Source organism: Leptonychotes weddellii, chromosome 5 (assembly GCF_054177405.1).
Source record: "Leptonychotes weddellii isolate Sample4059 chromosome 5, ASM5417740v2, whole genome shotgun sequence".
NCBI lineage: Eukaryota > Metazoa > Chordata > Mammalia > Carnivora > Phocidae > Leptonychotes > Leptonychotes weddellii.
In genome coordinates, this window is record NC_138373.1 from 6,741,254 (window position 1) to 6,756,069 (window position 14,816).

At 49.4% G+C, this 14,816-nt stretch overlaps 2 protein-coding genes across 14 annotated transcripts in view; one reads left to right on the plus strand and one right to left on the minus strand.

Annotated features, from left to right (window-relative positions):
- The window catches only part of GIGYF1 (GRB10 interacting GYF protein 1), a 14,831-nt gene extending 13,917 nt beyond the window's left edge, over window positions 1–914 (minus strand). For 5 of the 11 annotated variants that reach the window (XM_081819405.1, XM_081819397.1, XM_081819404.1 and 2 more), the window contains exon 1: window positions 742–913. The gene's annotated coding sequence lies outside the window, so the exon portion shown is untranslated. Of the gene's footprint in view, window positions 1–568; window positions 722–741 lie in introns of those variants that run through there. The other 6 variants (XM_081819406.1, XM_081819401.1, XM_081819400.1 and 3 more) reach the window with 4 other exon arrangements.
- Window positions 915–10,737: 9,823 nt separating this feature from the next.
- On the plus strand, window positions 10,738–11,886 carry POP7 (POP7 ribonuclease P/MRP subunit). 3 transcript variants are annotated; one of them, XM_006752212.3, is made up of 2 exons: window positions 10,738–10,890; window positions 11,199–11,886. In XM_006752212.3, the coding sequence occupies exon 2, from the start codon at window positions 11,209–11,211 to the stop codon at window positions 11,629–11,631; it is 423 nt and encodes a 140-aa protein (XP_006752275.1). In that variant the 5' UTR covers window positions 10,738–10,890; window positions 11,199–11,208; the 3' UTR covers window positions 11,632–11,886. The 3 variants fall into 3 exon arrangements, with proteins under 3 accessions (XP_006752275.1, XP_006752276.1, XP_030879284.1); XM_006752213.3 differs by lacking the exon at window positions 10,738–10,890 and adding an exon at window positions 10,945–10,963; XM_031023424.2 differs by lacking the exon at window positions 10,738–10,890 and adding an exon at window positions 10,977–11,052.
- The last annotated feature ends 2,930 nt before the right edge of the window (window positions 11,887–14,816 follow it).

Genomic DNA, 14,816 nt, shown 5'->3' on the forward strand with positions numbered 1-14,816 from the left:
GCGGGGCCGAGGCCAGGGAGCTGCTGCATCAGAGGCGCTGGGCTTTGGGAAGAGCCTGGCCTGGAGACACGAAAAACTAAGGTGTTGAAACGGCCCGGCAACAAGGAGAAAGAAGACCCCAATGACCAAGCACTAATGTCGTTGAAAGGAAATTTAGGTGAAGACCCAGCGGAGGTGCTCCGGGTAAGAAAGGCTTCCACGTTGGCCAAAGTCATGGAACGCCTGGACTTTAAGACAGGCAGGGCCCCGCTAATTCCGATAAGAGCCCGGAGGCACACTGGGGAAGTCTCCGGGGAGCGCCGGGCATTAGGGTCGGGGGGGCCCCGGGCGGGCCCGACGGAGGATGCGGGTGGACCGGAGGGGGCCGGGCAGGGCTGCCGAGGGGCCGGAGAGCGACCGTTAGGAGCGCGGGGGTGGGAAGGAGGCGGGCCGCCCGGGAGGACGGCGTGCCCTTCAGGGAGGGGGCGCCAGGTGCGCGGGGCGAGGGGCGCGGGCGGCCGCCCACCGGGAGGGGGCCGGTCTCCCTCGGGGCCGCGCCTGGGAGGGGCCGGCGGGAGGGCGGACGCACCGGGCGGCGGCAGCGGCGGCGGCGGCCTGGGCAGAGACGCGGGAGGGTCCGTGCCGGCGGCCCGCGTTCTCGCTCTGACTCTCGCAGGCTCGGCGCGGCCGCCTCGGCGTCGGGGGCGGGCCTGCCCCGGGCCCGGCGGCGGGCCGGGGTCCGCGGGGCCGCCGAGCGCTTACCGCGGCGGGCGGGAGGCGGGAAGCGCGAGGCTCCGGTCCCGGGGCGTTGGCGGCGCGCGCGGCGGGCCAGGGGGCGGCGGCGACGGCGGCGGCGGCGGCAGCGGCGGCGGCGGGGGAGGGGGCGCTGGCGCTCCCGCGGCAGCCGCTCCTCTCTGTTTGTGTTTGTAGCAAGATGGCTGCCCGCCTCGCACCACGTGACGCGGACGCGGGGCCGCGGGGCCGCCCCCTCCGCCGCCGCCGCCGCCGCCGCCCCCGTCGCCGCCGCGGTCGCTCAGGCCCCCTCCACGGCTCTGGCCCCAAGCCACCCGCACGGCCTCGCGCCCGCCCCGCCTCCTCAGTGGGGAGCCCGGACGCCTGCCGCCCCCGACCCCCCCGGCACGTGACCCGGGGCCTGGCTCGTCACGTGATGCAGGGCCTGCATTGGGCCGGGGGGTGTCGGGGGTCCCCCCGGGGCGCTCCCCGGCTGTTCCCCGGCACGTGACGCGCGGCCGTCGCGACGGAGGCCGCCGCAGGTGGCATCGCAGGGCTTGCCTCGCCAGTCGGCTTCCTCCAGGAAGCCCGCCTGGATTGAAGGAGATAACATATAATCCCGAGGTGCGTTCATCAGACGTCCTGGGATATGTGAAATAAGTGAGGAACTTATGATTTGGACACTGTCCGAGGCAGCGCTGACTGGTGAGACCCGTTCCATCTGGCTCCGCCAGTGACTAGCTTCTAGACCCTGGGGGAAAGCAGTTGATGCTTTCGGCCTCCATTTCACTTTCACAGCCAGGTGTTAATGCTGTTCTCCGCCCCACCCCGATCCCCACGCCTCTCCCTTCCCGGAGTGCTGAAAGAATTAAAATAGGTGGAAAAAAAAAAAAGGTGAATATGAAAGGCTGTGAAAAGAGAAATTATTATGCAAATTTGAGAAGTAGATTGACACCTCCTTTGTTTAAAAAAAGTGGTTTTCAAGAAAGACTTCCAAATCCCTGAACTTTTGGGGACGAAAAGTTTGTTTTTTTGCCCCCTGTGTATTTTCACTTTTTTTTTTTTTTTGGATAGTTATTCCAGAATGTATACTTCACTTTCCAGCTTCCTAAAACAGCTGTTAGCAAACACAATGTAATCCTTCTCAGGACAGGGAAAAGTAAAGTCAGACTGAGAACTTGAGTCCCTTGTGTTGGGCCATATTTGAGCACAGACCTCAGGAGCTACCAGAAGGCCCTTTGTTCCTGCACTGAGTGTTCCCCAGGCTTCTATGCACTTGTAGTTTTAGGGTCTGTTCTTTCAGTTCCTTTCACTTTCTTGCAGTCAGGACTTCTGTCCTAATGCTGCCAGTCTCCCAGCTTGCTTGGAGGCTGGAAAATGGCAATTGTTTAAAGCAAGGGTTCCCATGCGGGTTTTATTCATTACTGCCTGTGGCCTTGGAAATAATCTCTTCTGTCTCTGGAATGTATGGTAAAGCATTTAACGTAGTGCTTGGCACAGGGCAAGTACTCCACAAAAGTTAGCTGACGGGGGCTTCTGGTTCCAACAGGGTGGACAATATTCAGATTGTTAACACTGTATAAAAATGTATCAATAGAATCCAGGCTTGGGTGAGAATTCTTCACCTAAAGTTCATAAACGTACAACAGTTTTTTGTTACTGAAAATCTGTTGTTGCTTTTTGTTTGTTTTTTAATTTTGCTAGAGTGTGTCCTGAGCAATTCAAGTTCCCAGCAGCCTAATCTCTGAATGAGTAAGGTCTTAGCATGTTTTAATTGTTAATTAGCAAATGCCAGATTGCAAATTTTGGTGGAGAAATGGCATAGGGGAAGGGGGGGGGCTCTGTGGAATGCTGTCTGTAGGGGATGGTGGGGGCCTGTGCTGAGCTGGACGGAAGGCATTTGGGTAGGTTTAGGAAAAGTGGGGGTCAGCTTTACAATAGCCACAATCCAGGCTGATGGGAGAAGAGCACCTGGATTGCTAGTTGGATGAGAAGGGGAGCAGAACTTCAGCTGAGGGCTTTGACTGCCACCATAAAAATGTGTTTGATCTGAGAGTAGAACCCACTAGATGCAGTCTGGCAAGGAACACACGCTGGACTCCAGGGTACAAGATTGGAGGGATCACCGAGGGTGCCTTGTGTTCCAGCTTGTGACCCTGGCCAAGTAATCTCCCCCAACTGTCAAGTTGGGAAAGATGCTGCTGCCCCTATTGCTGAAGATACTGTGGAATTGAATCTGTTAAGCGCCCTCTTTGAGAAAGGAAACTGAAATCAGAACTGTGCGTCTCCCATACGGAATGAAAAAGAGAATTACAAAAAAACCCACTTAGATCTAAAATATTTTTGTGGGGCGCCTGGGTGGCTCAGTCGTTGAGCATCTGCCTTCGGCTCAGGTCATGATCCCAGGGTCCTGGGATGGAGTCCTGCATGGGGCTCCCCGCTCGGCGGGGAGCCTGCTTCTTCCTCTCCCTCTGCCTGCCTCTCCCCCTGCTTGTGCTCTCTCTCTCTCCCTCAAATAAACACTTAAAATAAATAAGTAAATTGGCACACTCTTGAACTAAAGAAAGATTTGGTGAGGTGATTAGTTGAGATGAAAGGGAGGTCTCAAGTCTAAAAAGCCAAACTCTGCCTTTTTTTCCTAATGGCAGTTCCTCTCTGGTGTTTGCCTTCAACGAAATGCAAAAAGATAAGGGGCATCTTAATGTCAACTTAGTTTATTACAGTGCCTGACTTCACCCACCTAAATCATGAACCTTTATATTTATCTGGATGTCAAAGTTTAGAAAACATACTTCAGATCTCATGAAAAGACACATATCCTGAGTAAAGGAGTGATAGTTCCTTTTTAAAAAAAATTTTTTTTAAAGATTTGATTTTATTGGGGCTCCTGGGTGGCTCAGTTAAGCATCTGCCTTCGGCTCAGGTCATGATCACAGGGTTCCTGGACCTGAGCCCCACATTGGGCTCCCTGCTCAGCAAGGAGTCTGCTTCTCCCTCTCCCTCTGCCTCTCCTCCTGGCTCATGCCCTCTCTCTCTCTCTCTCCTTAAAAAAAAAAAAAAGATTTTATTTATTTGAGACAGAGAACACGAGCAGGGGAAGAGGGGCAGAGGGAGAGGAAGAGGGAGAAGCAGACTCCCCACTGAGTAGGGAGCCCCACACGGGGCTCAAACCCAGGACCCAGGGATCATGACCAGCAAGCCAAAGGCAGACGCTTAACCAACTGAGCCACACAGATGCCCCTGGAGTGATAGTTCATAAACTATGTTTATTGTTAATTATCAGACAAAATGGGCCTCAAAATGAATTTATTGCATTCAGAATTACTTTCTGCCATGAGCTAAGTTTTTCAGTCTATCAAATGTAACAGCTTGTCAAGTCATCAATGACCTATACATTGCTGAATCCACTGGTCCATTACCTTATGTGGCCTGTCAGCGGCATATGTCACAACTGGTCACTCCCTCCTCCAGGAAATGCTTTCTTCACCTAGTTTCCAGGACACCATACTCCCTGGGTTCCCTCCTACCTCACCAGCTGCTCTTTCTGAGTCCTTTGCTGATTCCTTCTTTCTTCCTTAACTCACAGGACTCAGTCCTTCCAGACCTCTCCACCGTAACAGGAGGGACTGCACAGACTATGAGCCCCACTGCTGGACATTCCTATCTCAGCTTAGCCACTGCTTCTTTTGGAAAACCTTAGATCTCCCCAAGGTCATATTGACTATTCCTCCTTGGGGCTCCACTGAATCCCGTACATGCTCCCCATTTAGCACTGGGCGCACTATTTTGCTCATCTTGTTTGCCTTCCACGAGTTGCTCAGCACGGTATTCTGTGATGTAGCTAGTATTCCAACAGCCTATCAAGTCTTCTGGATCCACCTTTTACTGCTGAGGACTTTTCCATGGTATGGATGTGCCATTTTGTTTAACCATTCCCCCACTGAAAGACACCTGGGGTGTTTCCAGTTCAGGGCTAGTACAAACAAAACTGCTATAGACATTCATGAACAGGTTTTTAAATGCCTTTGAGTGCTCTTGCTGGGTCGTATGCTGAGTGTATGTATGCTGGTTAATTTTAGAAGAAACTGCCAAACTATTTTCCAGAGTGCCTGGACCATTTAACGTTCCCACTGGCAGTATGTGAGACATTCAGTCTCCATGCATTCTCTTCAATACTTGGTATCGTCAAGACTCTTCCTTGTAGACATTCTACTAGGCATGTGGTGGTACCTTGTCATGGTTTTAATTTGCGTTTCCTTAGCGGCTAACAATGTTGACTATCTTATGTGCTTACTTGCCGTCCTTATACCCTCTTTGCCAAAGTGTTTGTTCAAGACTTTTGCCCATTTTCTAATCGGGTTGTTTGTTTTTTAACTCTTGAGTTTATTTTTTATTTTTTTTAAAAGATTTTTTATTGGGGTGCCTGGGTGGCTCAGTCGTTAAGTGTCTGCCTTCGGCTCAGGTCATGATCCCAGGGTCGTGGGATCGAGCCCCGCATGGGGCTCCCTGCTCCGCAGGAAGCCTGCTTCTCCCTCTCCCACTCCCCCTGCTTGTGTTCCCTCTCTCGCTGTGGCTCTGTCAAATAAATAAAATCTTTAAAAAAATTAAAAAATATATTTTTTATTTTTGGGACAGAGAGTGTGTACAAGCAGGGGAAGAAGCAGGCAGAGGGAGAGGGAGAAGCAGGTTCCCTGCTGAGCAGGGAGCCCGATGCAGGGCTCGATCCCAGGACCCTGGGATCAGGACCAGAGCTGAAGGCAGATGCTTAAACGTCTGAGCCACCCAGATGCCCCTCTAACTCTTGAGTTTAGAGAGTTCTATTCGGGATGCAAGTCCTTTGTCTGATAAGTAATTTGCAAATATTTTCTCCCAGTCTATGGCTTCTCTTCATTCTCTGAATATGGTCTTTCACAGAGTGAAAGTTTTTGATTTTTCCCCTTTTTGCCGCATTATGAGATATAATTGATGAAATATCAATTTTCTTCTATAATAGATTGTGCTTTTCCTGTTGTGTCTTAAGAACTCTTCACCTGACCCTATGTTCATGAAGATTTTTTCCTATATTTTCTTCTAAGAGTTTCATAATTTTACATTTTTATTTAGACCTATGATCCATTTTGTGTTAATTTTTTTGCGTAGGGCTAAGGTTCAATTCTTTGCCTTTTTATCAAATTGTTTCAGCACCACTTGCTGAAAAGACTTATTCTTTCCCCTTTCAACTGCTTTTGCACCTTTGGCTATGTTTGTGTGAATCTATTTCTGGGTTCTCTATTCCAATTTATCGATTTGTGTGTCTATCCCTTGGCAGATACCACACTGTCTTGATATTGTATTTATGTAGTAGTAAGTCTTAAAATCAGCGCGATTCCAACTTTTTCAAAATTGCTTTAACTTCCCTTGCCCTTCCATGTTAACTTTATAATAAAGCTGTCTGTAACTACAAAGATTCTTGCTGGGATTTTCATAGGAATTGCCTTAAATCTAGAGTTCAGTTTGGAGAGAACTGGTATCTTTACTATGTTCAGTCTTCCAATACATGGACATATGGACATCTCTCCATTTTTTTTTTTAAATATTTTATTTATTTATTTGAGAGAGAGAATGAGAAAGAGACAGCACGAGAGGGGGGAGGGTCAGAGGGAGAAACAGACTCCCCGCTGAGCAGGGAGTCCGATGCGGGACTCGATCCCGGGACTCCAGGATCATGACCTGAGCCGAAGGCAGTTGCTTAACCGACTGAGCCACCCAGGCGCCCCTGGACATCTCTCCATTAATTTAGATCTTCTTTGAGTTCTTCATCAGGGTTTTGTAGTTTTTAGCATACAGATTCTGTACATGTTTTGTCAGACCTACACCTAAATATTTCTCCCTCCTTCTACTTCCCTCCTCACCCCCTATATATCCCCCCCATTGTAAATAGTATTGTATTTTAAATTTTGGTGTCCAATTATTTATTGACAGTATATATAAATACAGTTGATTTTTGTATGTTAATCTTATATCCTGTTAAACTTGCTAAACCCATTTATTAATTATACAAGTTCTTTGTAGATTCCTTGGGACTTTTTATGTATACAGTCATGCCGTCTGCAAATAGAGAGTTTTATATCTTCCTTTCCAATCTTTTCTTTGCCTTATTGCACTGTATCCTTTCCTTGCCTTATTGAACTGGCTGGGACTTTAACCATGAGAGAGAGTTCCTGATTTTAAGAGAAAACTGTCTAGTCTTACACCATTAAATATGATTGTAGCTGTAGGGTTTCTGTAGATTTTTTTTTTTAAGATTTTATTTATTTGACAGAGAGAGAGAGCACGATCAGTGAGAGCAGCAGAGGGAAAGGGAGAAGCAGGCTCCCCGCTGAGCAGGGAGCCTGCAGTGGGACTCCTGGAGCTCTTGGCTCATGGGGCTTTGGGCTCATAGGGCTCTGGTTTCGATCCCAGGTCCCTGAGATCATGACCTAAGCCAAAGGCAGACACTTAACTGACTGAGCCACCCAGGCGCCCCTCTGTAGATGTTCTTTAACAGGTTGAGGAAGTTCCTTCTATTCTTTGCGGAGAGTTTTTTTTCATAAATGAATACTAAATTATGTTAAATGTTTCTTTCTGTATTGATTGGTATGATCATATACATTGTTTGTTTAGCCTATTAATATGGTAAATGAGAGCAATTGGTTTTCTTATATTGAACCAGTCTGGCAACTTTGGAGTAAACTCTACTTGGTCATGATTTATAATTCTTTTTATATACTGCTGGATGCAGTTTGCTAGAATTTTGTTGAGAATTTTTACATCTTTGTTCATGAGAAATTTTGGTCTGTAGTTTTCATTTGTATAATCTTTGTCTGGTTTTGGTCTCATAAAATTAGTTAGGAAATGTTCCTTCCTTTTCCATAGAGAAGAGATTGTGTAGAATTTGTGTTTTTTTTTTTTTGGTAGAGTTCACCACTGAAATGTGGACCTAGATATTTCTTTTTTTAAAGGTTTTTTTTTTTTTTTTTTAACTATGAATGTAATTACTTGAATAATTACAGGACTATTCAGATGATCTGTTTCATCTCAGGTAAGTTCGGTAGGTTGTGGTTGTCTAGGAAATTGGTCCATTTCATTTAAGTTGCTGAATTTGTATATATAGAGTTGTTTGTACAGGCATAACTTATTTTATTGTACTTTGTAGGTACTGCAGTTTTTACAAATTGAACGTTTGTGGCAATCCTGTCAGCACCACTTTTCCAACAACATCTGTTTACTTCTTTTAAAAAAATTTTTTTTTTTTAATTTATTGGGACACCTGGGTGGCTCAGTGGTTGAGCACCTGCCTTCAGTTCAGGTCATGATCCCAGGGTCCTGGAATCAAGCATCAGGCTCCCTGCTAAGGAGCCTGCTTCTCCTCCCTCTGCCTGATGCTCCCCATGCTTGTGTTCTCTGTCAAATGAATGAATAAAATCTTTAAAAAAAAGAATGAAGTCTATTTAAAAAAAAATTGGTATTTGAGAGAGGGAGTGTGCCTGCACAAGCAGGGCGAGAGGGGAGAAGCAGGCTCCCCCCGATCAGGGAAGCTCCACAAGGATGATCCCAGGACGCTGAGATTATGACCTGAGCTGAAGGCAGATGCTTAACTGACTGAGCCACCCAAGCGCCCTGCATTTGCCTACTTCTGTGTCTGTGTGTCATTTTGGTAATTCTCTTGATATTTCAAACTTCTTATATTCGTTATGGTGATCTGTAATCAGTAATTACAACTCACTGAAAACTCAGATGATTAGCATTTTTCAGCAATAAAGTATTTTTAAATTAAGATATATACTTTTATTTAGACATAATGCCATTGCAAACTTAATAAACTACAGTATGATGTAAACATAAATTTTGTATGTACGGGAAACCAAAAAAAATTTGACTCATTTTATTGTGATATTCACTTTATTGCAGTGGTTTGGAACCCAACCCACAATATCTCTAAGGCATGCCTGTAATATTCTCTAAGTATCTTTTGCATATGAGGATCTTTAGTGCTATCCCTGCTTTCGTTTCTGGTAATCATAATTTGAGTCTTCCTTCTTTTTAAGCTTTTTTTTTTTTTTTTTTAAGTAATCTCTACACCCAACATGGGGCTCAAACTAATAACCCCCTATCAAGAGTTGCATGCTCTACTGACTGAGCCAGCCAGGCACCTCCAGTTTTCCTTCCCTTGTTCTTGTTTTTTTGTCAGTCTTGCTAGATGCTTATCAACTTTATTGATCTTTGCAAAGAACCACCTTTTATATTGTTTCTCTATTGTTTTCGTGTTCAGTTTTATTGGGTTTTGTTCTTTATTATTTCCTCACTTCTCTTCCCTTTGGGTTTATTTGGCTCTTCATTTTCTAGTTCCTTGAGGGGGAAGCTTAGATTAGACTTCCATTCTTTAAAAAATACCCTTCAGTGTTTCCAGAATACTCGTTGGTTCCCTGAAGAACTCCTGTTTATCCATCAAAACTCAGCTCAGGGGCACCTGGGTGGCTCAGTCTGTTAAGCGTCTGCCTTCAGCTCATGTCATGATCTCAGGGTCCTGGGATAGAACCCTGCATCCAGTTCCCTGCTCTGCGGGGAGCCTGCTTCTCCCTCTCCCTCTGCCTGCAGTTCCCCCTGCTTGTGCGCGCTCTCTCTATATCAAATAAATAAAATCTTAAAACAACTCAGCTCAAATGTCACTTCTCAGGCAGAATAGGGTTGTGGCCAGCCTTTCCTCCTCACCTCCACATAAACCCCCAAACTTGTGATTAATGAAAGAATCTGAAGCTAAAAGGAGTACAGGATTTAAATGGTGCTGGGAGCGAAGTTCTCAGGAACCTGACCCCCTTCCAACCTCCAGTCAAATGGGGCCATAAAAATGCCAACTCCCATGTGTAGGCTTACAGTTCACAAGGTTATACTGGGTTTCACAGTTGCAAAACAGGAATTATCATCCCCATTTGAGTGTTGGGGCAACTCAAGCAGGGAATAGTTCTAGGTCCCCAGTGCAGGTCTAACTCATTTTTTTTTTTTTTTTTAAAGATTTTATTTATTTATTTGACAGAGAGAGACATAGTGAGAGCAGGAACACAAGCAGGGGGAGTAGGAGAGGGAGAAGCAGGCTTCCCGCGGAGCAGGGAGCCCGATATGGGACTCCATCCCAGGACCCTGGGATCATGACCTGAGCCGAAGGCAGACGCTTAACGACTGAGCCACCCAGGCGCCCCAGGTCTAACTCATTTTTGAAGGGAACTCTCCAGAAGCTATACCAGTCTGGCCAGAGGAAACTCCTCCCTACTGGCCCTTGGGAGCCACGAACCACCAGGCGCCGTCCCGCCCTGGCCGCCAGGGGGCGCACGTCCCTGCTGGGGTGGGCAGAGGCCGATGAGCTAGCTGGGGGGTAAAGGTTGAGGGGTGTGGGTGGGTCAGCGTGCTCTGGGGGGAGCCGTGAAAGTAGGGCCTACGGCTCATAGCTTGGGGCCCCAAGGGCTGACTTGGGGGGGTCAGCCCTTGCGAGAGATAGGGGAGAAGGACGGGTCCCCGTGTCCTACAGGGGAGACCAGAGGCGGCGGCGTCTGCCGAGCGCCCGGCCTCACCCCTCAATCCCCCCCTCAGTCTCTGGGCAGCAGGGACCTTGGGCGGGAAATCGGCTCTGCCAACTCTGCCACGCCTCCTCTAACCAGAGGTACTGCAATGGACGCGGGAGTCCAGACTTGCCTTTAGGTCCCTTCACCTTCTTGAACCCTCCCGGCTGTCTTTGTAAGCCCCTACCTCAAATCCTCCACGCTTCTAGAAAAGTCTCCTCTCTCCCTTTCTCCCCTTCAGGACCCCTCCGTGGGCCAAGAACTTGGACTGGCCTAGGAAAGCTTACCCTCCCGGGCTTTGACTTAGTACACGCCTCCTGCCTCCGCACCCCGCTTGCGTGGCGTACACATGGTGGAGCCGGTCTCCCAGCGCTCTCGCGTTACCTAGACACACCGCACGGTCGCGCGAACGCCCAGAGGGGCGGGGAGAACGGAGGCCGGGAAGGCGATTCGTGGATCGCGAGGGACGGGCGCGCGTGCGCACTGCGCAGCCCTCTCAGGAGCCCGGAGCCGTAAGGGCGGCCGCAGTCTCGCGATCCTCTAGCGCGCAGCTTTTCTTCTCTTCCTGGGTCCTGCGTGTCCGGCGCCGTACGCTCAGTCCGAGAGGGTGGGCGCAGCACTTGAGTGGCTTGGCCCGCATCGGGCCGCGTGCTCGGGGAGAGGACTGTGGACTGGAGGGTGTAGGCGCGGGGGAAGGGGGCGGGTGGAGGGGCCTGAGGTTGGGGGCGATGCCCTCAATGAATAGGAACTGGGGGTGAGGGAGCTTGAGGTGAGTGGGAGGGGACTGGGGCTGGAAGGCAAGAGGGCAGTTGAGTGCATCCCCTCCTGTCTGCACCGTTTGGGCTGGAAACGCGGTGGGAAAGGCAGCGAAGTCTCTTGTCACCTCTCTCTGATCTCCTCTCTTCCCCGCGTCAGGGCACACAGCATGGCGGAAAACCGAGAGCCCCGCGGGGCCGTCGAGGCTGAGCTGGACCCGGTGGAGTATACCCTTCGGAAGCGGCTCCCCCACCGCCTGCCCCGGAGGCCCAATGACATTTATGTCAACATGAAGACTGACTTTAAGGCCCAGTTGGCCCGCTGCCAAAAGCTTCTGGACGGAGGGGCTCGGGGTCAGAATTCATGCAGTGAGATCTACATTCATGGCTTGGGCCTGGCCATCAACCGTGCCATCAACATTGCCCTACAGCTTCAGGCGGGCAGCTTCGGGTCCTTGCAGGTGGCTGCCAATACCTCCACCGTGGAGCTTGTCGATGAGCTGGAGCCAGAGACTGACACACGAGAGCCGCTGACCCGCGTTCGCAACAACTCGGCCATCCACATCCGGGTCTTCAGGGTTGCACCCAAGTAATGGAAATGACGGTGGCCACCTTATCCACCCACCCCCACATAAGTAGGCTCAGATATGGCTCTTCTTGTACTGAGTACAGTCATGGACCTCCTACCAGAGCCACATAAGAAAAAGCCTGTCCCCTTATAGCCCAGAGGACTCTGAACTGCGAGGGAGAGTATTGTCTCTTGTTGGGCCCAAGCAGTGGGTCTTCCCGAGTCTTTGTGGTCTGTAACCATTGTCCTAGACAATAAAAACTACCAAGTTGTGTTAGTATGCGGCCGCGCCACCGCCACTGTCTCTCCCCTGTGTAAATTCTGTATGTACGGGGAAAGGGAGAGTAGGAACCTTTACAAGTATTTACATACAGGAGGGAACCCCAGGTGTTTCTTGCCTTTGCAGAGAGCATAGATAGTACTACGGACAGTGTAACAAAACAAACTTTAGTACAAGCAAAAGCCTGAGAATCCCAGTGTTTGCTTTAAATTTTTTTGTACTCTCAGAGGCAGGCCGAGTGGATAAGGTATACGCTCTTGCCTGCTGAAAGCGCAGCTGGGATGGTTGTAACTCAGGAAGCATCAGGCTTCTTGGTGGCGGTTCCCAGGACGAGGAAGGTGAGCATTAAAGACGAAGGGAGCAAAGACTGGGACCTCCTTTGTGTCAGGCTCTGTGATAGGGACTAACACACTGCTTCATTTGATTCCCAGTCCTGCTGGGCCCAAGTGGTTCCAAGCAGCTGTGGTCCAGAGCCCTTTAGACCCTCCTGGGTGGGCTGCTCTAGTGGGAAGGGAGAGCCTCCTGCCTGAATTACCAGGCATACAGATAATAAGTTTTTTGTTCAGATATTTGTAAGGGGATCTGATTTCTCATGTTTATCAAGCTAGAGTCATCTAAAGCAATGTTTATCAGAGTGGGTGGTGATCCATTTGTGGGTCTCGAAATCAATTTACTGGGTCCGAGCCTTTTAAAAATCTTACAGAAATGGACCTGAAATGGTAATGTTGGTGCTTTTCAGTTACAGATCTGTGTGTACTACACATTTGCTAGTTACAATATAAATTGTGTTTTTTACTGTTGATCCAAGTCACAAGAGTTTGAAAGCCTCTGATCTAACAGTAACAGAATTTTACTCAAGTTTGCTTGCAGGCAGTTTGGTTTGGGGGTCTGAAAATCAGCCTTCTCATTTACCAAAATCCCTCCCTCAGGCTTGGGTATTCCTGTCCAGGGACTTGGATACTGGATGATGACTGCCTGCAACTCAAGAAAGCAGACTCCTGACAGGAGGACTAGTGCTTCATTCAAACAAACATGCTGAGTGCCTACTCTGGGCCAAGGCCCAGGGTGGGCCCTGGGGATACAAAACCAGTTCAAAAGCCCCTGCCTTCAAGGAGCTTCCCCATTTCACTGGGAAGGTAGATATACCCATTTTTGTGAGTGAGGTGAGTTATATAAGAATTAAGAATAGAGGGTGCCTGGGTGGCTCAGTTGGTTAAGCGACTGCCTTCGGCTCAGGTCATGATCCCGGAGTCTTGAGATCGAGTCCCGCATCGGGCTCCCTGCTCAGCAGGGAGTCTGCTTCTCCCTCTGACCCTACCCCCTCTTGTGCTCTCTCTCTCTCACTCTCTCTCTCAAATAAATAAAATTTAAAAAAAAAAGAAGTAAGAGTAGACATGATTTGGAAATGTGAAGAGTGAGATGGCTAGCTTCCGGGTGGGGTCCAAAATGCTTCACCTTTGACCTTGGGTATTGAAGGATGAATAGGAGTTTGCCAGGCAAAGAGAAGAGAGGACATATCTGGCAGAGGGGTCCGCATGCGCAAAGGGGGTTCGTGAATAGGCAGGGGGTGTTGTGGGACTCCAGGGTCACTCAGGGTGGCTAGAAAGCAGGAGGCACTGGGGAGACTTAAGGGAGACAAGATGAGAGGCATTTCTCTCAGATCCCCCGTGCTCTCCATACCGCCCACTTCGTTCCCCTGTCAGCCTTGACTGCAAGGCCCCCTTGCCCCTAGAGCCCCCAGTAGCAGCATGGGGAGCCAGCAGGGAGCTCGCTGGAACGATATGTTTCCCTGCACGTATGTATTCTTGTCTCTCCATGCTCCTGGCCTGGGCCCAGCCGAGCTGGTGGCAAGCAGCTCTTTTGCATTTGGTTTGTTTTGGCAACTATCTCTCCCAGCCTATTTGTTGTTTCTACTCCCATTTCTCTCACTGCTTGCCAGTGGGGCTTCCCTCAGTGGCAGGTCCGTGGAAACAGCCCCTAGACATCGCTGCTGAAGGAAGACAGGGTCCCAGAGCTCACCCTTTTGCGTGTGTGGGCAGGTAGGGGGCGTGGGGAAGGCTCCTGCATCTGCTGGAGTCCAGGCACGGTGGGCAGGGCAGGGAACTCCGAATCCCTCCCGTAGGGAGGCCGACTACCACTGTTCCCCTGCCTCCTGTTGACTGAAGTGTCTTCCATCAGGGCTGGGGATAGGGGGAGAAGGTGTGTCCACATGCAGTGCCCCCTCCCTTCTTTTTACTCAACAGCGGCAGAAGCCACAGTGAGTTTGAAATGACCGCCAACTTCAAAACCAGATCTGCAGAGGCCAGAATTGAAATGCTTTGTTGTGGAGGAGGATGCAGATATCTGCTCATCACCCATAGCATTATTGAGCACGCGTTAGTTGTAGGGATCTGTGTTAAGCACCTGGCCTTCCCAGAAAGGTATAAACTGGTCCTCACAAGTCAATAGGGAGGGGCGCCTGGGTGGCTCAGTTGTTAAGCGTCTGCCTTCGGCTCGGGTCGTGATCCCAGGGTCCTGGGATCGAGCCCCACATCGGGCTCCCTGCTCCACGGGGAGCCTGCTTCTCCCTCTCCCACTCCCCCTGCTTGTGTTTCCTCTCTCGCTGTGTCTCTGTCAAATAAATAAAATCTTTAAAAAAAAAAAAGTCAATAGGGAGTATGGCAGATTTTAAAAAGACAAGTAATTGGCATAGTGCTTGGAACTGTCCCTGGCATTAGGTATAGGCTCCGTAAGCTGTAAAAGCTACTATGGTTAATATGAGCCATTTTGCAAAGAAATGCTTTCGGGCCTCTTCGTGGGAATAGGGAGAGGGGAAGAAAGGTGATTTGTGTGTATTTGATTTACAAGGCCAGGCTACTAGCTCTGTTAGCTTTTACGTTTGTGGCTTGCCCAGCAGGGAAGAAGACAGGCCCTCAGGACACACGAACTGG